The sequence below is a fragment of the Podarcis cretensis genome (assembly GCF_951804945.1).
Source record: "Podarcis cretensis genome assembly, chromosome: 12".
In the NCBI taxonomy this organism is placed as follows: Eukaryota; Metazoa; Chordata; class Lepidosauria; order Squamata; family Lacertidae; genus Podarcis; species Podarcis cretensis.
This window is the reverse complement of record NC_137181.1, coordinates 22,539,327-22,562,191: the sequence shown is the minus strand read 5'-3', so window position 1 is coordinate 22,562,191 and position 22,865 is coordinate 22,539,327. Positions and strand designations below refer to the sequence as shown.

The 22,865-nt window shown below is 42.8% G+C and overlaps 1 protein-coding gene and 1 long non-coding RNA gene across 19 annotated transcripts in view; one reads left to right on the top strand and one right to left on the bottom strand.

Annotated features, from left to right (window-relative positions):
* The window catches only part of KIAA1217, a 369,002-nt gene that overhangs the window by 260,891 nt on the left and 85,246 nt on the right, over window positions 1-22,865 (top strand). For 12 of the 18 annotated variants that reach the window (XR_013832189.1, XR_013832190.1, XM_079947806.1 and 9 more), the window contains 2 exons: window positions 4,558-4,638; window positions 15,246-15,438. Coding sequence is in view for 16 of the 18 variants with exons in the window: in XM_079947806.1 (XP_079803932.1) it covers window positions 4,558-4,638; window positions 15,246-15,438 (274 nt within the window). In the remaining 2 variants the exon portion in view is untranslated. Of the gene's footprint in view, window positions 1-4,557; window positions 4,639-15,245; window positions 15,439-22,865 lie in introns of those variants that run through there. The other 6 variants (XM_079947815.1, XM_079947824.1, XM_079947811.1 and 3 more) reach the window with 2 other exon arrangements.
* LOC307199798 lies at window positions 11,089-20,697 on the bottom strand. Its single transcript, XR_013832203.1, has 3 exons — window positions 20,602-20,697; window positions 12,010-12,147; window positions 11,089-11,146 (listed from the first exon to the last, which is right to left on the bottom strand). It is a non-coding gene; the product is annotated as an uncharacterized lncRNA (long non-coding RNA).

Sequence of the window (22,865 nt, the reverse complement as noted above, 5' to 3'; positions counted from 1 at the left end):
TGGCGCCGCAGCGGCAGCAGGAGGCCCCATTAGCTAAAGTGGTGCTTCAGGTTAAGAACAGTTTCAGGTTAAGAACGGACCTCCGGAACTAATTAAGTACGTAACCAGAGGTACCACTGTGCATTTCAGTGGGTTGGATCCAGGCTGTGCATGTTTACTCAGTAGTTTCCTGTCCAAGTTAAGCCTTGCTTGAGCAACAAAGGCCTTACCCTGTGGTCCTGAATCCTTTGGTTGGCCTTTGGTTCTCCTTACCCTTAGGCTTTGTCGACAGCTCCTGATTCCAACTGCAGCACAGACTGCTGCCCGCAGCCCAGCCTTGGCAAATTCATGTAAAATAGAATCTATTTGTGGATGGCAAGATAGGACAGCCTTCAAACTTGGCCTTTGTCTCTTCTTTGTCAGAAGCTAGTGGGAATTGCTAAACCAGTGTGGCAAACTGGACTTGGACTGAGGAGATCTGGGTTCATTTCTCGTATACCACGTAGCCTCCTTGACTAATCAGGATCTTGTGTGATGAAGCCTTTTCTTCAGCTAAAAAAGATTGACTAATTTCTCAGAGATAGCTAGCCAGGGTGTATGAGCAAATTCCTGTCTGACTTTTATATAGTCTAGGCAAGTATATACTGGTGCGTCCTGAACAAAGCCATTTGTTAACTCGCGTGTCACTGTTGGAACTGATGAGCGGATGACAGGTACTTATTGGAAGAAGAGAGGAATGCCATGAAAGCCTTTTTAATAATAAGGTAGATATATAAACCTTGTCATTTGGATGATTTGGTACCAAATAGCTGGGCTCTCCCACCCCCACGGGCTACAGTAGAGGTTTTGCTATGCTATCAAGCTTGCAATATGCTGTCAACTTTGATTCTTAAATAGTGCCAGAGAAAGCTCAGGCTTAAGAGTGTATCTCTCTCACTGTGTGTGTGTATTTAGCATGTCCTCTCCCTCTCCCTTGCAAAGGGTCTGAACATACTAACTAGTCCTTTTGTGTGCCTAATAATAATAATAATAATAATAATAATAATAATAATAATAATAATAATTTATTATTTATACCCCACCCATCTGGCCAGCCACTCTGGGCGGCTTTTCATTTAGCTGACACATGGGAAGGTTGCAGTGAGGTCTAACAACAGAGCAACCTTTTTTGGGAGAAGTTAGATGGGATAGTAGAGTCCCACTCCATCCCCCAATTTCAGCTAACACTCAAAATTGCAGTTGTGTGCTTTAGAGTGTTACTTACAGAACTGGTGTATCTTTTGATTAACCAGGTCAGTTTAAGAAAGTAAAGCTAGGAGGGAAATAACAGATCCAAATACAAGGGACATTGCTGAATTTTGAAAACAGCTTTTATTCTTTTCCACCCCATACCTCATTTTCAATATATTATCTCTATTAAATAGCGATCTTCATTTCTTTACAGCTTATCTCTGTGTGTTTCTTATTTCCAGTAAGTCATAATCGGCTTATGAGCAATGGAATAATTTCCCCAGCAATATCAGGAAGGAGAAGGACAATGATTTTGGGGAGAGAATCAACAAAAAGTACCGATAGTGGGTGGGAAAAGCAAGAAACCATTGTTTTTGCATAACTCTGTCTTCTTAATAATGAAGGGGTGGGGACAGAAAATGATGGGCAAATCTTTGGAGCTGCAAGAGTAATTTCCCAAACATGTCCTTCAAACAGCTTGATGAAAGATCCCAAAAAACCCCCATATGTAGGTGGTAAAAAGGGGCCTCCCTGTCCGTCCGTCCCCAGCATTGTTGTTGCTAACCAGCATTTTATATTAGGAAGCTGGAACTCAAGCATGTGTGTACTTCGAGAGATGCAGAAGCCAGGTCATGAATAGCTTTTGGAAATATGTAGCCTTAGGAGTGTGAATTTAAATGTTTCCCCAAATTTCCTTCCACTTTGTTCTTACTATTGGCACGCCAGGCCTATGAGACTTGGCTGCTATCTCTGTGCTTATTTGCAAATATTCTTCTTCGCTTCTTTCCACTTGATTGCAACTGCCAAATGCTTGTCTCATTCAATGCCTGCTCTTCATCTAGGCTTCCAGCCTCAATGTGATGTGATGGCTGAAATGGTTGTGTGGCTTTTAATATGCAGCTGCTGAATTTAGCTCTGACCCCCATGTTTCAGCAGAATTGCCATTCCTCAAAGTTTCCACACCCAAAGCAAGCTCTATCAGGAAATCTCTCTTCCCTGCCCCCCCCCCCCCCCCCCCGCAACATAGCCCAATCAAATCCTCATCTGCAGGAAATATGCATTTGATCCAATTTCCTTCCTAAGCCCTTTCAGAGTCCAGGTCCTTCCTAGTTAAATACCGGTATCTGCATATTTAGATCCTGCCATTGTTTTCATTAGGTCTCACTTCCATCTCTTAATTCTTGGATGGCAATCTACATTATGATTTTCTCTGTAATGCTTCTGGGAATTAGGTGCTTAATATTATTATTATTATTATTAGGACTGCAAGCTTGAACTGGTTTAATAACTGGATTAGTCAATGAAAGCTTTATTCTGTGGGTCAGAGTTACACTAGAGGGGCTGTTTTGATTCTGTTGGGTTACTGAACTTATTACTATAAAATCGAATACAGTAGTATCTTACACCTCAGAAATGCACCTATTTTGAGTATTAGGTAATATGCAGATTTATTTAAATATAATTTATTGGTTTGCTGGTAAATTTGGGGAAATCAGTTTGCCTAACCAAGTACAAACTGGTTGATAGCCTTAGGCTGCATTCCTAAACACACTTGCCTGGAATTGAGTTCCATTGAACGCAATGAGATTTACTTCTGAGTACGCATGCATGGGATTGCTCTGTGATGTTGAGTGCTAGACTCTTAATACCATGGAATAAACCCTCTCTAAAAAGACCCCTGATGATGGTTGGATCAGAGCAAAGATCCAGCTAAGTCCAGCATCCTGTTCACAAGGTGGTCATCCAGTTGCCTGTGCAACAGTCCTTTTCCTACCATTAGGCGGAGTGAAGTGACCACCTCAGGCACGCAACCTGCCTTGCATGCCCTATGTGAGCCTGCCCGCTCCCTCTGCACAGACCCATTGCCAGGACTGGATTGATCTCTGATCCACTCAGCTTCCGTACCTGGAATGTGATGTGGGGCACATGTTCCTGTAGTGGGTTGAGCCACTTCAGTGAAACTGTTTTGGAGGGGCGAGACCAGGGGGCTGCTCTTTTGAAATGCCTCACTTTTGCTTCCTGTGTGTGTTTACACATCGTGACTATCCAAAGCTGATAGAATATGTGTACCTGTATAATGCTGAACTAAAGGGACACAGGTGGCGCTGTGGGTTAAACCACAGAGCCTAGGACTTGCTGATAAGAAGGTCGGCGGTTTGAATCCCCGCAACGGGGTGGGCTCCCATTGCTCGGTCCCTGCTCCTGCCAACTTAGCAGTTCAAAAGCACGTCAAAGTGCAAGTAGATAAATAGGTACCACTCTGGCGGGAAGGTAAACGGCATTTCCATGCGCTGCTCTGGTTCGCCAGAAGCTGCTTAGTCATGCTGGCCACATGACCCAGAAGCTGTACGCCGGCTCCCTCGGCCAGTAAAGCGAGATGAGACCACAACCCCAGAGTCGGTCACGACTGGACCTAATGGTCAGGGGTCCCTTTACATTTATAATGCTGAACTGTTTCTGTATCAACGGAAGCTGGATTACTGCTCATTAAGCAACAAGCCTTTCTTGTGCTTTTTTCCCTTTAATGGGTCCAGTTCCTGCCATTATTAACTCCTTACTGAATGAATCCCCCTTGCCAAATTTAATGAGCAAATTGGGGAGGTAGGGGGGAAGGAAGCTGGATGACAGGGGATAAAATGTTGAGAAGTTTCAGTATGGAGGAATGCTGGAGAGAAAAGGTGAAGGATATTCAGATGTATGATCTGGAAGATAACTTATCCATTATACATCACGTAGATGTATAAAGTTGGGGACTTTCTCCTGCAAGTCCCAAAGATCTCAGAAGCCCACTCTTTGTGAAGCAGGGCTTTCAGTGTGGTTGCCCCTGTTCTGTGGAATAGCATTGCTGTTGAGATTCGGCAGGTGCCCATGGCCTGCACTTTCTGGAAACAACTGAAGAAGTCTTTTCTTTTCGTTTTCCTGACAGGCTTTCCCAGACTGATAAATGGGTCTTTACCATGAGTGTCCTCTTGTTAGGATTTTAGTCTTGTTTTCAACATATTTGTTGCATTTGTGTTTTTAAATTGTGTTTTAATTATTTTACACATAAATCGTCTTGAGACAGTGGATTAATAAATTGCTGTAATAATAATAATGACAATAAGGATAAGTGTGCAAGCAGCTACAATTCCCAACTTGAAACCTTCCAGTACTGCCTGCTATTTAATTCTTTTCTTCATACTCTTTATGCTTTGTTCAGTCCTATTCTTTTCCAGTCCGCTGCTGTTTTACTGCTGTACATTTCCATTTTATGTTTGTACTTCATCTTTTTGTTTTGTTTATTTTAATTTTTTTCTCTTCTCCCTCCCCCCTTCTTTTTCCCCTCTCTCTCTCTTTTCTGATTCACAGGCTTTGCAGTGCATGTTGGTCTCCCTCCATTCAGAACTTGACATTCAAAGGTACTTGATGAAAATTGAATCCTCTCAGAGAGTTAGTACTTCACTTTTCTTTTTTCTGCATTCTGCCTTGGATTGAACTTGCTGGTTTTTTTTGTTTTGCCTTCCACACACTGCGTGAAGCTTGCCATCCCAAAGAGTGAAATTGTCCCTGGTTAAATCTGGCCCTGCATGTCTTGTTTTCCTGCCCAGATGTGGATTGGGTAGCAAAATGCATGGACACCCTTTTCTAACATTAGTTCTGAAGTGACGAATTTCTGTATGACAAAGTCTCCGCATATCAAAAGCATATCGGAAGAGGCATGGAGAAGACGGATCAGCTCCTCAGCCTTTTGAGAACCACATAATTTCTAGTAACACGATCATATTGCACTGGGACTATATTTTTATTGTATTTCCTGTTTCAAATGTAGCAATTTCATATATTCTCTTGTGTCATATGTATCGGCCTGCGCTCGTTTGTTGCTATGCAGGAAAGTTGCCTAAAGCTTTTGCATTTATATGGTAAGGTCTTTACAGCTTCTTTCAAACATAGGTTTCCTCCGTGCCTAAAAGGCATTTTCGTCTCCCTGTGTTTTTCAGATTCTATAACAGCACTTCAATTAGAAAAATCTTATATGTCACAGTAAGCAATTATAATTTTTCAAGGAAAGGTCTGTACTTGAGTAGCTCTACTACACCCATTAGCTTTTGTAAAGAAATGTCACAAACACATTCTTCTTTCCCGTTGCATTCATTTCAGATGCCCATTGGATATTTGTGTTCAAGAGACAATGGGAGTGTAATTTGCTCCTTGGATCAGAACAAATTGTCTCAAGGCTCACGTAATAATGTCTTTTAGCATCTATTTATTCTGTTTTTCTTGTTGCTGTGACTTCAGGAAGTTACTGGGGATATTTTGGGCTTGAACCAGTATATTAAGTTTTATTTTATTTTCATTTCAGCATTACAAAATGCCAGTGGCTGGCAGAATCCTCCTGCCCCTACATGAAATGCAGACAGCTCTAATAATAAGGAGTGTGGCAGTAATATTGGGGGACAGGACTTCTAGCTTAAACCTGTTGCAAGATGTAACAATAGTTTGGAGAATGGGGAACAAACAGTATTCCTGATGGACCTGACAAGCTTTGAAAAACTAAAAAGGCTTCTGTCAGGTGCAAGAATGTGAGGGCCCTGGGACGCCTTACAGTGAAATTGTTTTGTTAAGAGCTATCCTCTGGAAGATAAAGCTCAGGTTTATGTACCTTTCTGGAGCTGACAGGCAATTCCCCACCAAAACTGTTTTGTCTCTCAGTAGTTCAGTCTGAAGTGAAACATTTGAGGTTCCACTTCTTCAGTTATTGTACTATTTCTCCTCATATTGTGCTTCAGGCAAGGCTGGTGCATCTGGGACCCCCTCATCTTTTTAAAGGCCCAGTTTCCATGTCATGGCCAGATCATAAAATAGGCTTAGGGGACATACTGCAGGCTTATATGCCAAACTTCTTTCTACTCCCCTCACACATTTCAATTATCTCCTCCACTGCCTTGTTCTCAGAAACCATAATTTGCAGCGACTTCTGAATCAGGCAATGTGTGCTGATCGGTAACTGTAGTCAGCCTTAGAATCAGAAGCCCACTTCCAACCATAGTCCCTTATTCCGATTGTGGAAGGTAAACTATAGTTTGCAATAACAACAGTATGCCCAGTGTGGACATTGAGGCAAATTATGGTCACCAAGAATAGTTACCAATAACCAACATTTGCCTGATTAAGATCCCACAGTAACCTTGAAAAGGGAAGGAATTAGGGTGTGGTGATGGCACACAATCCTATAGCAGGCACCTTGTGACATCTCAACAAGTCAGTGAATTTGGTTGGGGGCGAAAAATAAATCCAAACTAGATCTATCAGATTGGTACAAACATCCTTTTCCTTTTAGTCTCCTCAGAAGAATGGAGTTAATTTTTACTAGCAGCTGAAAATGTGAACCATCTTAGGAAGCTTCTACACAATTAAAAAAGGGAGCAGGAACAACTGACCTACATATTTCATGTTAATTTCTTTACAGTCCTTGGAAGAGAGCATATTTTTGGCTGATCATATCAGCAGGAAGCAATGCGGCTGATCAACATTAGAGGGAAGTAGTCAAGGTTGCTTGGAAATTCTGCAGATTTCATTTTTAAAAAAAAATTCCTTCCCTAAGAATGCAAACCACATAGTCACTGATCCAGCTAAAATCACTCAAGCTGCAATCTGCTGAATACTAACTTGAGAGTGAACCCCACTAATAAGGGTGGGGCTTGCCCCTGAATATACATTCATAGGATCACACTGCATGGCCCATTAAAACCAGCAGGGCAAGTTATGCTATTACAGTGGTACCTCGGGTTATAGACGCTTCAGGTTACAGACTCCGGTAACCCAGAAATAGTACCTCGGGTTAAGAACTTTGCTTCAGGATGAGAATAGAAATTGTGCTCTGGCGATGCGGCAGCAGCAGGAGGCTTCAGGATGAGAACAAAAATCGTTCTCCGGCGGAGCGGCAGCAGCAGCAGGAGGCCCCATTAGCTAAAGTGATGCTTCAGGTTAAGAACAGTTTCAGGTTAAGTACGGACCTCCGGAACGAATTAAGTACTTAACCTGAGGTACCACTGTAGTTTTATCTTTGCTTTACACATAAATTTCAATACTGCTACATTTAAAAAACAACAACAAATCTCCTCAAAGTGGAGGACATAACAAAATCAACTTAACATAACGAAACCAAATTAATTTGAATTTATTTTCACTCTGAAAGGCCATAGCTCGATGGCAGGCAGAGAATGTGATCTGCATGCAGAAGGTCCCAAGTTCAATTACTGGCATCTCCAGGTACCGCTGGGAGAGAAGCCTTCCGGAAACCTTGGAGAGACACAGTTCAGTTAAAGTTTATTAATAGTCCACAGACCTTCAAATTCCTGAAAAAGCAAATATTTGATTTCAGGCAAAGAAGGTAGTGGTGAATGGGAGAGGAACACAAAAATGCAGGCATGCCCTTTATCAATACTTTTTTAAAAAAAAAGTTTAAAAGTTAAAACAATATGAAAGCGAACTAGTACTTATTAACCATTCTGTAAAAATTATCTGAATGCCTTGGAACACTCAGAAGCAAGCAAAGTCCTGCTGCATACAGCGGGGCTGTCTTGGAGTAAGAATTGCAGTCTTGGTCCTGTTTCTAAAAGTAGCAGATTTCTCCCTCTCTCTTTCTGGCTACTTTCACACCGTACATTTAAATCACTATGATGGGGATTGCTTCTACTGAGCAAACTGAATGAGCAAACTGAAGGTAGCAAACCTTATTGATCTATGGAAAGGGCTGCAGCATTTATTATTATTATTTTGCATACAAAAAAAAAAAGGTCCCAGGCTCAGTCATCATCATCATCATCAAACCTTTATTGGCATCACTTACAAACATTCAGAATAAATAGGCCAATGTGATCTTGTCACCATTTCAACAGTACAGACATTTGCAAAAGGGAAGAAGAGGTGAGCAATCTATTTCACCTCTGTGGGACTCCAGCAAGGGTAGGGTCCTGTAGCGTACTTTGGCGGCAGAAAATCAAATAGAGGGACGTGGCTACTGTCTCTCCCTGTTAGTTGTGGGTGAACATATCAGACAACACAGCGATTCTTCAAACAGCTCTTGTTTATTCAGAGGCCAGAACAGAACTGAAGGGCTCAGTCAGCCTGCTTATATAGAGCTCTAGTACAACGTTACTGTAGCAACTTTCTAAAACTATCCAATCACTGAACGTCACTTTCGATCCTTCATTTGCATAACTATCTACAGTATCCCCCTGCTGGCCCAGGGTGAGAACTTCAGTACATAACACTCCCCTGTAATAAGAAGCGTATAACCTCTGTCTCTGGTTTCCATGTTGGGATACATAGGTGGTCTAAGAATTGTTGGCGGAGATCAGCAGGCTCAGTCTCTGGCATCTTCAGGTAGGAAGATAGGTAGGTAGCAAGTCCTCACTGAGACTCTGGAGAGCCACTGCCTGTCTAGTGTGGATTATACTGAGCTAGATATGCCAGTGGCCTAACTCAGCAGCTTGCAATGTAACAGCAAAATGATTCCTGCTGTGTTTCACGTTCCATTGCACAATCCTCTCTCCCCTCTTCCTTTCTTTAGCCTTCATTAGCACAGTCGGCTGAGTATTTTCTGTGGAATGATATCTCCTCACCCCACCCCCCTCTAAAACAAATGTCCATTGAATACTTCACAATATTGGCTTCTCTTCCCCCACCCCCACCTCCATCCCTCAATAATGAAATCATAATACACAAGAAAAAATGAGTTATAATACACCCAGCTGCTGAGTGTTTGGATTTTCTTTCTGCAGCCTTGAATCCATTTCTGTTTTCACAGGTGAAAATGCTCAAGATTGTTGTGAGGGTTGTGAGTGTGTGTGTATGTACAGAGAGAGAATTTTTTTTCATAGAAAGAAGTTAGTCTCATATACATGTGGTATTGACTTTCTTTCTGAAAGCAGGACTAAGGAAAACATTTTAACTATTATAGATGCTGGATGTGGAAGAGGACTTCTACATTGCAAAGACCCCTCTGGGTTTCAGTGTGTCCCTCTGTGCTTTGTCATTATTATTATTATATTTGTTAGTCACTTTTCTCACAAAGTGACCCATAGCAACTAACATTAACAACAATGAACAACAACAACAAATGTTCCCAGTTTGCCTGTCCTTCTGAAATTGTGGTGCCCAAAGCAGACTTTGTACTCTCAGTAAGATCTGGCCAAAGTAGAATAGAGCAATTCCATTACTTCTTGTGATCTGGATGATATACATATTAGCAATAAAAAAGTATATTTCCACTGGCATAAAATTGTATATATATATTCCAAAATGCAGTCTGTGCCACCAGGAATGGCGTAATATATAATATAATATAAATGAGCAATACATCAGACACAAGTTATGAGAGTGACAAAACAGAAGGAAGGGAATGAAAGAAGATGAATGGCCGACATTATTAAAAACCATACCATAATTTAGTCAACGTCCTAGAGACTTCGTCTTAAATATCTCATTATACTGTATATTATAAGTAACCCTTGAGTTGCTTATCCTCTCTTTCCAACCCCCTTTTGCAAAATTTGCAAAAGAAATCGATGTATTACTCAGTATCAGGAAACAAGTCCCCCCCCCCAATGGGTGTGTCTGTATGGATTGATATAGTATTTTATACAACACTTGTATTAAGGAGGCATGAATGCCCTCATGCTCACCCCCTTACAGAACTGAGATTTTGCTTGTGTAAAGACACAGTCTAAGTCAGTGTTCCCCTGACCACTGGTCCTCCTAGTTATGGATGATGGGAGTTGTAGTCCAACAACAGCTGGAGACCCAAAATTGGGAAAGCCTATTCAAAGTGATGGCACTTAAGAAGCATCACTTCATGGCGGCCTTCTCTGCCTCTCCACCTCATCCTTGCCGTAAGGTGTAGAAACTTACCTTTGGGGAGGACATGATAACACAAGAGGGGTGGCTGTGGGTGCTTACAGCTCCTAGGAAAGTGTTTTTCACCACTGCAGACCAGCATCCTTATTGGGAAAAGTATGGTGCACATGTTCTTCCTGCCAAGGTGAAGGTCCCAGGTATAATGGTCTAGGGTTGTGGCCAGCCATCAAGTCAAAAATTCAGAGTCCCTGTCTCTAGTGTCCTAGAGCTGCCTAGTCAATATGAAAGAGGAGCTTTTTAGTCACTGATAAGCCTTCCCATCGTTTGTGCTTCTTGGAGCCAATCAGAATGAAAGGAGGAGAGCCGGCCACTGAGGATTGGCTCCTAGGGTCACTCTGGAGAAGGCACACAGGAAGAACATACAGCCAGTTCTAAGCCAGAATGAAACATGTAATTTGGCCTAAGGTTCCATGTCTGCAAAGCAGATATAAATTCATGAGTGGCGTCTTTCTCAATTAATGCATGGTAAGCTGCTTAGCAGTTGAATGAACAATGCTGCCCAGTGTGGTTTGCTAGCCGTTATGAAGCTGACAGGAATCCAGAAGGGAATCTGATACAATTTTGCTCAAAAGGTAGAACCTAATTGTACCCAGTGGATGCTAGCAAAATGGCCAGATACTACCTGACATCCAGCTTGTTGTAAGAACAGCTAAACTGTGTGTGTGGGGGGGAATACATTGCCAAATAAATAATTCTAAAACATCAAATACTTACAGATGTGTTTGCCTGAAAATTCTGGAGGAATTCTGTTTCACCTCATGAATTTCAACTGAGAGAAAATTAGGAAATTTGGCAGAAAACTGACTATAGAGATCCTCACATTAGTTTTGTTCTTAGGCATTTCCAAGTGTCTAATGTTCCAGGGGATCCATGATCTAGTCTCTTATTTTTAGTTTTAGTTTTAAAAGCAACCATGTGAGGAATAAAATTCAGACAGGAGTAGATGCACTAAGGAATATGATTTTTATTTTATGCCTTTCCCCCTAGAACTATCTTCCTTATCTAAATTGCTTGCTCCCATGCTGGTATTCATTCAGCCCTGCAGCAGAAAAAAACACAGGTATCCATAGATAGATTTTACTGGGCTGTTTTATGTCTACGCAGAATACTACTACTGAATTCCATGGGTAAGTGGACTGGCATTGCATCCAAAGATATATTTCCCAACCCAGGGCTAATCATAGCTTCACTAATGAGCTCACTGAAAGTTAAGGAGAGACTTAGATTGGGAAAACGATGCAGGGGGCGGGGTTAGCCCTTATCTTGTTCCCTGATCACAACATTATTCATTCAACACCAGAACTGCTTCAAAAGTGGGGAATAGGGGGAATCTGGAGATCAGATCAGAGGTCTCCCATATCTGATGACTGACTTTAGAAATAATATGATACACCAGTCCTGGGTGCTGTTGCAGTCAACAGAAGCTGGGACAGAGCAGTGGGAGCTCACCACCGTCGCACGGCTTTGAACCGCCGACCTTCCGTTTGGCAAGCTCAAGAGGCTCGGTGGTTTAGACCACAGCACCACCTGCATCCAGTTCAAAAGCATGCCAGTGCAAGTAGATAAATAGGTATCGTTGCGGCAGGAAGATAAAGCAGCGTTTTTGTGCACTCTGACACCCGTCACGGTGTTCCGTTGCACCAGTAGCAGTTTAGTCCTGCTGGCCACATGACCCAGAAAACTGTCTGTTGACAAACGCCGGCTCCCTTGGCCTGAAGCAAGATGAATGCCGCACCCCATAGTTGCCTTTGACTGGACTTAACTGTCCAGGGGTCCTTTACCTTTTTTTTTTTTAACCTGCTGTTGCAGTCATGGCCTACAACCACCAGCCACATTTCAGGTGACCGAAGGAAAGAATTATTGCCTTCTTAAATCCCTCTTTGTTTTTTTTAGGTCACTCACTTGTCAGTTCTTGGGTATTAACGCCCATGTGCCCACATGGGGTGTTTACAACCTTGTAGCTTAGACGCGAATGACGTCATGGAGGCACTTCAAAGCATGCCTCCATTCTCTTAAGATGAAAAATGTTAGCTGTAATTCCTGGAGAGAGAGAAGGGTGGGGGGGGGAATACTGATTCATAATCATGTCACTACAGGATGCTGGGTAATGCCTAATATATTAATGCAAACCTTTTGTAAGCACAAAGCTCCTGAGGCTTTGGATTTCTCGTTAGGTATTTCAGTGTTATTATGTTTTGTGTGTGACTGGACAAGTTGGAAACAGAGGGAGTGGAGAGAGGTTGAAGTTCCGCAGCAACCTAATGAAAACCTAATAAAAAAGCTACAGTTGCTCCTTCAGCCAAGGTCACCAAGGGAGTATGCCATGATCTGTGTCATTTCTGCAGGAAGCTCACCTCTCCCTACTCAAAAAATAAATATCCACCAAAAAGAAAAGGCCAGGTGTCAGCAATATGGCTCTTTGTTTTTGAATCCAGCTTTGATCTGAACAGCATTTTCCAACCTTCTAAATATAGAACACTGCCATTGTCAGGGTTTTAAATTAAAATAAGAACTGGGATTGAATCCAGTGTTTTGGGCAGTGCGCACGAGAATATGGGAAGCAGGAATCAAGGACAAGGGCATGTCAGTATAAGAACTGTCAATGGGCAGCTCAATATTAAACCAGAAACGGGGCTAAGCCGCCAAGAAAAAGTAAGAACCACGAGACACAAGGTTCTAGGTGTCTGAAGTGGCTTGGACTGGGCTGCTTATGTTTTCTCAGTGCTTGAGTTGCTAATGTGACAGCTGTCTGCATCTCTAGGTTGTATTTCAAATTGAGCAAGGTGTTTTGGGGGGAGTTGGTTGGGAAGGGGTAGCCTGGTTTGGGGGTGTCTCCTGCTTTTTTTCTGTATTTGTATTTGTTTTAGGAAGAAGGTGTAGATGTTTTGCTTGTTTGGTGGTGGTGGTGATGTCTCAGAATCACCAGTGCTTCTTCTGTGAAGAAGAGCCCACAACTGTTCCTTAGAGTTCCGCCAAAACTTGGGGGTTTCCGGCCCATCTGCAAGATATATGGTTGGGGGAATGGCACAGGCTCAGAAGTGATGCAGGGTAGCCTGGATGGGCTCAGTACAAATAGCCAATGCAGACACAGCTTTGAGCATGTTGTTCAGGCTTTCAGCCCATAAGTCTGCAGTTGTTTGCAGCTCTGAAAGCTCTTATACCACAGCTCCTCCTTTCATAACAGATTTCTAAGAGTGCCACATAGGGAAGCCCACTCCCTTTTATATTTCAACTTGCGAGCAGTTATCTCTCAGGAACTTCCAGATCTGTAGTTATTCTGGGGTATGAAAAAGTTAAGGGCAACAAATCCTCTTAAATGCTGCATGGTTGGAATTTAGCTATGACTATAGCCAAGAACAGGCCTTTGAATCTTGCTGTGAAACTCCACTGAAGCCTTTTGCCCAGCCCTAAAATTCTTGCACAGCTGCGGAGTTCCTGACAGCTCTCCACATTGCCAAAGCCCCTTCTGCCAGCTCTCAACATGCCCGGGCCCAGCACACAATACGCTTTCCCCAGGTCTACAAAGAAAATTATTCTAAAGACTGATAGGAGAGTAGAGATGGGTAAACTTGCCCCAGTCAACCTTGGATTTATTTAGTAATGCGTGGAAATCATCATCATTATCATCCGCCCAGCTAATCTGAACTAGGAAAACAGACTCCTCCTCCTGACTGGTCTTCTCTGATTCCTAAAGTGTCTTCTCCAGGTGGAACCTGTGGAACATTAACTCCAACTCCCATCAGTCTCAGCCAGAATAGACAGTGGTGAGGGATGATGGGCGTTGTAGTCACTGGTTCCCAACCTCTGCTCTCTGGGCTGGTTTGACTATAACACCTAAACAGGAATGGCTAACCTGTGGCCATCCAGATGTTGTTCCATCATCTCCAGCCACATGGCCAATGGTTGGGGATGATTGGAGTCAGAGTCCAACAACATCTGGAGAGCCACAGGTTTCCTACACCTGCCTTAAAGCAAGTGGAAGGGCGGTAACAGCAACATGCACTGATTCCCCTCAACCTGATGTGATTATAATACAGCATGCTGGGTAAATGGGGAAAAAAACAGAACTATGTCTTTCTCTTATGACTGCTAAGATAGACCATTGAGAGGAAGAGAATGTGGGGGTTTTAGAGAGTGGTTGGATGGTGAGTAGAGAACCTGGGAATTCTTTTCCGGATCAGATTTTAATCTGAATATTTTTTATTTTGAGGGAATAAATCAGTGCTGGACCAAAGCTTCTCTGTGCCAGGCTTTCTGTATGTGTATTCGAGGTTTGAGGTGGTGGAACCTTTGTGTATTTTCACATGGGAGATTGTAGGTGGGTTGGAAGCAAAACATTATCATATCAAGTGACCAAATATTTTTGCAAGGGGTGTTTCTTTCGCTTAACACATCAAAAAAGAAAAAGAAGAAAGGAGGAAGCAGAGGAAGAAGAAGAAAAAATGGAGATGTAGTGAACAGCCCATCTGCTTTCTATCCTCGGCAGAGCCCAAATGGCACACTGTTGCTTGAAAGAAATATGACTTCTGTCATTGGCATGAACACTTTGAGTGAAGGGCAGAGTTTTAAAAAACGTAGTAATCCAGAAGACTTAAGAGTGGAAGGTCAAAGTAGAGAGAGTATAAATTTGTCCCCTGTCCTCTTAGCTGAGTAATGCCTCTTCACATAACTAGCACAGCGATACTGAAAGAGACTTAAGGAAGCTTGGTGGCATAAAGCCTTTCATTCATTGCCTGTGCATTATGTTGTGTGCATATCTGCATGCTTACATGCTGTTACTGTTACAGACAATGCTAGCAATTGTCAGAACAGCAGGGAATGAAATTGCCATCTATCTAACCCATACTGTCTTAGCCTCGGGTACTTGTTAGATATGAATTTTGTGCAGTTGGACGTACCGCAATAAAAATCTTAATGGAATACCCTGGGACAATCTCTTGTAAGTAACATACATGGAAGTCACCTTGAGCAAACAAGGCCTTGTATCATTCTGCATTCAGCAGCTCAAGTGATATTTTATCTTCTTGTATGAGAGGGAGGGGGAGAAATCCCTGCTCTCCTTTAGGCAGGGATCTCGAAGTTACCAACAAAAGTGTTTGCTTTCTCTTAATGATTTATTTACTTATTTAATTTCACAGACAAGGAGCCCAAAGCTATCTCAAAGCCCACAGCCCAATTTGGGAGATCAGGCTGAATTATCAGAGGCATCTGCTGACTCCCTGGAAATCATGTCTGAAGGAGAACCTCCTTCTCCTTTCTCAAGAGGAAGCCGTATGCGAGCCAGTCTTCCAGTGGTGAGGTCAACAAACCAGACAAAGGAAAGATCACTTGGTAAGGCGTTACCCACATTCTACTGCTGAACTAATGCCAGGTTTTGTTATGCATCTAATACTGTATGTTCTCCCTGTTTATTTTACTCCACAAATGTCTTTCAGAGTGAAAAAAAAACATGGTGAAAAACACAAATGAGAGGAAAGGAAGCACTCGACTTTTACTTAGCGGGCTGAGACTCTGGTCCCCCATTGTGTATGAACTCAGAGAACTGTGGCTTCTTCTACCTCCAAGTAGTCACTTTGGTATATTTGTTATCTAACTCTGATTTGAATAAGCTACAGTTCCTTGAGTTTGTAAATGACTGGGAACCGGGTTGTGTTGTAAAGCGGAAAGGGAAGCTTCTTCTCATGAACAAATGAAGGAAAGGGAGAGTATGCAATCTCAAGATTTGTACAGGCTCCCGTAAAACAATCTAAGACAGCCTTCTTAATCTAGTACACTCCAGATGTTGTTGGGCTCCACTTCATATCAGCTGCCGTCAGCTTGGTCAATCAATGGTCAGGAATGATGAAACTTGTCATCTGGATGATATAACCTCTACTACTCCTCATTTAGATAATTGGCTGGATTTGGTTTTACTGAGTGATCTTGATCCAGTGTTTGTTTCTCAGCCTCGGATGGGAATTATTATGGCCAGCCTCGTAGATGAATGAGTAAAGGTGGCAAAGCCATTGTGGGTCACAAATAACTCCCCCACTGTATCCAGCCCAGGTAGCACAATGGGTCAGTGTGTGTGGCTGTTAACCAGAAGGTTAGTGGTTCGAGCCCACCCAGGGTAGAGCTGTGCATTGCAGGGGGTTGGACCAGGCGATCCTTTGGGTCCCTTCCAACTTACAATTCTGTTAACAAGGTTTCTCCCCTAGAAAGGCTACTCTATCTTTTTTCTCCTGGAACTGACATGCGGATGAGTCGCCACATGGTGACAGTGTGGAGCTGCGCAGGTGGGGGCAAAATGCCAGGTGTCCTCTTTGGGCTTTGTTACCAGTCCTCTGTTGTCTATTCCTTCCGTTCCTTCATACTGAGATACAACACTGCTTTTTATTGGAGTCAATCCATAACTGGTCCATCTACCCCAGTATTGTCTGCTTTGACTGGTCAGGTTCTGAAGCAACTCACTCAACCTTACCCAGGTATTCAACTTGAGATCTGAGGAATTAAACTGGGGATCAACTGCATACAAAGCATATCCCCACCATTGGCTTATAGACCAAAAGTGTATTTGTTTATTTCTACCTGTTTGCGGTGGCGCTGTGTGTTAAACCACAGAGCCTAGGACTTGCCGATCAGAAGGCCGGCGGTTCGAAACCCTGCGACGGGGTGAGCTCCCATTGCTCGGTCCCTGCTCCTGCCAACCTAGCAGTTCAAAAGCACGTCTAAGTGCAAGTAGATAAATAGGTACCACTCCAGCGGGAAGGTAAACGGCGTTTCCGTGTGCTGCCTCTGGTTCACCAGAAGCGGCTTAGTCATGCTGGCCACATGACCCGGAAGCTGTACGCCGGCTCCCTCGGCCAATAAAGCAAGATGAGCGCCGCAACCCCAGAGTCGGTCACAACTGGACCTAATGGTCAGGGGTCCCTTTACCTTTACCTTAGCTGTTCAGGTCTGTGTGACTGTAGAGTTCTTCCTGGTCCCAGTTCCTCAGTGGGGACCAGAACTCACTTGGAGGGATACTTGCCTGCTACCCACTAATATTTCCATACACACTGCTTCTCACAGTAGCCGTTCTTGCCACACATTGAATGGGCTTGGAGCAGATTAGTGAATTTCTGTTACCAGTTAGTTGCACATAGGAATAGGGAGATCTTTCAGTTTTGGTTTCTCATTTTGCTGAACTTAAGTCCAGATCTCCACATTTCCACATCAGCTTGCCATCATTCATATATATATATATATATATATATATATATATACACACACATTTTCAGCATTTTAGTGCAAATTTATCCTGACACACTTTTGTGTGCAATTTTGCCTAATATGCGCATTTCTGCAAAGTAATTTCCCAATGCCGGATTGTATGTTATTTTTTACTAACACCTGCACTTTTAGGCACGCTTTGCCCTAGTATATGCATTTTTTCATGCGTTACTTAGCTGGAAGTTGCATCGCAAAATTCAGAGAGGAAGGATGACTGTGTTTCAATTGGTGTATCCCCCCCACCCCCGAAAGTGTTGATTAGATGGATTTGCCTTTAAATGTGAACCAAACCAACATTTCTCCTCCACCCCTAGCTGCACAAGTGGAAGGTGATCTTTCTCAGGAAATACTGCCATAGGACAGGCAAGCTGTTGCTATATAAGGCAATGAATGCAGATGGTTGAGGAAGGCAAAGGGTTATTGCCATAAAGAAGCTTCTTTTCTGCAGGATCCCATCTCCCAGACTGCAGAGCAGCATAAAGCAGAACGGCAGCGGGGTCATAAATCATGAGGGCTGTTCATAAACTGAACGTAGTGGTTTATTTATTTTGTTAACAATCCCAGGCCATTTTTATCAAGAGTGCTTTGATATCTGATACATAATCAGCTAAAAAAAAAAAGTACAAAGAAGTATAAACGAAAGGCGGTTTTAGCTGGTTTCTCTACACCAACAGAGACTCAGAATGATTAAAAGGTGGTCTTGCCATATATATATTATGGGATGTGGGAGCTGATTGTGTTAATCTGCAGGAACTGTAGCTTGCCTTAGTTAAAGCAGCAGGTACTTTTTGGAAATTCTCCACATAGAAGGGTTCCCCAAAAATCTGTAACGAGGGAACCAACGTTATGCTATTTTTGTAATGAAAAATGTAGAACATGCCAATATGACCATGACGACTACGGCTGATGGGAATTGTAGTACAAATCATCTATAGGGTACCAGATTGGTGGAAGTTGCTGTAGGAGGCACCTATGCCCATACCAGTATTCCTTCTCTTCTGAGTCCTCATTTAGGATATATTTCCTCCCTAAGTACGAAAAAAAACCCCAGACAAACCACTCACTGTGAGCTCAAATGCTATGATGTAAAGACCTATTTATTTATTTATTTATTTATTTAACAGAATAAATAAACCATGCTTTTGAATTATGATGCTTTTGAATTATGGTGCTGGAGGAGACTCTTGAGAGTCCCATGGACTGCAAGAAGATCAAACATATCCATTCTGAAGGAAATTAGCCCTGAGTGCTCACTGGAAGGACAGATCGTGAAGCTGAGGCTCCAATACTTTGGCCACCTCATGAGAAGAGAAGACTCCCTGGAAAAGACCCTGGTGCTGGGAAAGATGGAGGGCACAAGGAGAAGGGGACGACAGAGGACGAGATGGTTGGACAGTGTTCTCGAAGCTGCAAACATGAGTCTGACCAAACTGCGGGATGCAGTGGAAGACAGAAGTGCCTGGCGTGCTCTGGTCCATGGGGTCACGAAGAGCCGGACACGACTAAACGACTAAACGACTAAACAACAACAAACAACATAGATAAACTGCACATTTATATATCTCACTCTCTGGGGGATATCTGCTTGTCTTTCCTACAGTATATGGGCCCTCCTGCAGTTTGGGAAGGAAAATTGACTGATCCCAACGTGCATTACATTATAATTATGATGGAATGAATAAATGAAACCGTGGGAAAGTAGGATCAGACCTATCTCAGGGATGGGGAACTTGTAGCCCTCGATATGTTTGTGGGCTCCAGCTCCCAGCAGCCCAGCCATTATAGCCGATGTGAGTGCAGCACAGCAACACCTGGAGGATGGCAGACTCCCCACGGATTGCCTATCTAGTCCATTATCCTGTTTCTGTTAGCGGCCAATCAGATACAGTGGTACCTTGGGTTAAGTACTTAACTCGTTCCGGAGGTCCGTACTTAACCTGAAACTGTTCTTAACCTGAAGCACCACTTTAGCTAATGGGGCCTCCTGCTGCTGCCGCACCATAATGCAAAAGCATCAATTCTTCGGCGATCAGCCTTCTTTATGGTCCAGCTCTCACTTCCATACATCATTACTGGGGAAACCATAGCTTTTACTATATGGACCTTTGTTGGCAAGGTGATGTCTAACCCTTTATATGACCAATGCCCCATTCACCAAACCTCAAAAGTCAATGCTTATAGGACATTTGCACTAAACTGTTTGGCAACTGAGGTTCAGGGTTAAGTAAGTAGGACGCTACTAATCTAGCCTTAGCGTTTCCCTCTCTCTCTCTGTCATTCCTCATAGTCCCCCAACTTGTTCCAATCTAATAACTGTCTCACAATAACTGTCAAAGGGAGATTCTCTTTGGGAGGATTCAGGTAGGTAGCCGTGTTAGTCTGACACAGTCGAAATATATTAATTTTTTTAAAAAAATTCCATTAGCACCTTAGAGCCCAACTAAGTTTGTTCTTGGGTATAAGCTTTCGTGTGCAATCACCTTCTCTTTGGGAGGGTATGGATGAACTCCCACTGATTGTATGTGAACAGGTTTGCACTCAAAAGCAACAAGTGAGATGTCTGAAATTTCATCCCTCTATTCTGTAGTTCTTTGCATATTAGAAGAAAATTATCTGCGCTGAGTTTAGGGAGATAGCTATATTTGATTAGTCGAGAGGGATTCCTCACTCTGAATGACATTTTCTATATTGTATAAACAACCAGCTGATAATTTGGAGATAAAGAATTCCTTCCCTAAATATGTCTATGTAGCATTTGATAAAGCACCAGTGTAGCTACACAGTGTATACATTTGATCAGTGGCCCCACTTCTTCCAAGTGATACGGAGTCAGAAGTTGTAATTAAGGGGTGTTTAAATAATAGACAGTGATTTATTAGCTGCATACGGGTTCAAAGACTGCAGGTTTCACACCATTTCACAGCCACAAACAACATGCCATCATACTCTTAAATTGCCTCGTTAAACATTAATGCTTCTTGAGTGATGCTTTTCTGCGGCATTTCCACCTTTTCATCGAGCTGCAATACTGTGTGTCAAAATCAACTTTAGAACAAATAATTTGTAAAGTTCAGAATATGGCAGCCCCATTAATGATTGATTGGTACTTCCTGTCTGGAAAACACCCATTGGTTGTTGTTTTTCTGTATACAGCTAAGGCCTTTGCTTTTGACCGTAAAACTCTATATAGCTTGGAATCCTGGATAGCCAAAGGCTCACCAGCTTAGGGATGAATCTACTTACTGTATAGAATCTGTATTGGATGCCCTGCTCCAGGTACTTCTTTCTTCAGAGGCTGGTGAATGGTAATAAGGGCTTGCATCCAATGTAGTACAGTCGTACTTTGGATCCCGAACACCTTGGTACTCAGACGTTTTGGCTCCCGAACGCCACAAACCCAGAATTGAGTGTTCTGGTTTGCGAATGTTCTTTGGAACCCGAATGTCCGACGGCTTCCAGTTGGCTGCAGGAGCTTCCTGCAGCCAATCAGAAGATGTGTTTGGGTTTCCGAATGTTTTGGAAGTCGAACGGATTTCCGGAACAGATTCCATTCCAAGGTATGACTGTACAAAGCAACTTGTTATGTTAGTGCAAGGATTTACAATCCCCACCCCCTGAAAAATATGTTCTAGGGATTCCTCCAATTCTCCAGAGCAGATTTGGGGAGGGAGTTGAGGGGGGGGGAGGGTGTTGCATCACATAAGCATTCATCTTTACACTAACAGAACAAGCATGTTGGATACCACCCAAAACCTTTTTGGCAGTAGCAGGTTAGTTGGGGATCTCGCTCCCCAAATGAAGAACATTTGTCTCTGCTGGCTTCACTTCATTATTCCCAGCCTAGTTTTACATTCCATTTTATTCCTGTCTTCCGAGAAATCATACGCAAACTTGATAACCCAAGTCACTGATAAAAATGTTAGCGTCCCAGGGCCAGGATAGGGCCCTGTGGCACCTGACTTGAAACTTCATTCAGGTTTGATGAGTCGATGCACACTCTTTAAATATGGCTCTTTCCAGCACTTTGCCCATTTGCCAGGATTCCTCAAAGAAGTTAGACAGAGGTTCTGACTTGGAGTACATCAGCAAGTTACTTTAGTACATCCTCTTGTTGGTTTGGTGGTCTGTAGTAGACTCCAATCAATGTTAGGTTTCCCAATCGCTTCCCAGCCTGTGTCACTTTTGACCAACCCTCCTGAGACCATCCATGCTCTTACACACCTCTCATTCACTTGAATTGTTGTCAGGTGTAATTTCCTGCAGATTGAACAAGTCTTCATGAAGCTTCCCTTGCCCATACCTCTGTTTTGTCCTTGTGCTTTCCCTTGATTTCTTGATGCATGTAGAAAATGAGTGCAAATATTTGCTGTTCTGGTTAAATACTGTACATTAAAACCTGACTGGCAAGACTTCAAGAAAACAAAAACAAAACAAAACAAAACAAAAAAACCCCAGCCCTAAACAATTCACTTCAGTTCCAGATTTGAAACAAAAGGCTCCCAGGAAACTAAATAGCCCAAAGGTGGCCACATTTCCCTTGTTTTCCTCCTTGTACTGCTGAATAGGATTTTAAAAGGAATATTCCTTATCTTTGCATAAACATTTAGCAGGACAAAAAATACTCCCTCTTCGAACTTAATCAGAAAGTATGTTGCTGCCTGCTGGGGTTTTTTCTTTTTTTTTCTTTTTAAGGTTTATGCTTCATTGATCGTGCTTGTGTCTTTTTCTGGAATGTGTACCCAGGGGAAGCTGAAACACACACCATCCCAAATAAAGCTGTGTAATCACATTTGTCCCTTCCTTTAATCTGCTCTTCCTTTATGTGTAAGCAGATATCTTGAGAATGCACCTGAAAGAAGGCAACAGAGAGAGCCAAAATGCTGTTTAGCATGGCTGCCTCAGCAAACATACACCACACAAGCCGTGCTAATCTCCAAAAACATTATTCGATAGCCTCACTGGCTTCTTACGTTTTATAGGCCAGTATAAAAATGTAATGTAAATTCATGCAACTATTTCATCTGTCATTTGCAGCAGGTACTCATGTTATGTCTCCTTTTGGGAGGGAATTCGCTGTTTTCTACAAAATGGAAATATAGCAAAGTGAAAAATAGAGCTTGAATTCCAAAATATCTGGCCCGTCATAACTTCAGCTTTTCTTTCCCCAACTCATCCAACCCTTTCCCATAAAACTGCGGGGCCCCTTCAAGGGTGTTTCTGATTCCCCACAGGTGCAACTTCAGGATGACACAGCTTCACCTGGCACAGTGAACTAAATAGGTGAAAGGAGTGGAGTGAAAAAGAATGGGCAGAGGGGAAGAGAAAAAAGAAGGGAAATGTGTTCTAGGTTCTCCATTAGCTTTCCTCCAAATAGGAAGCTGACTTATACGGAGTGAGATCCTTGGACCATCTAGGTCAGAACTGTCAACACCGACCGGCAGCAGCTCTCCAGGTTTTTCTGGCAAAGGTCCTTCTGAGCTTTATCTGGAGATGTGAAGGATTGAACC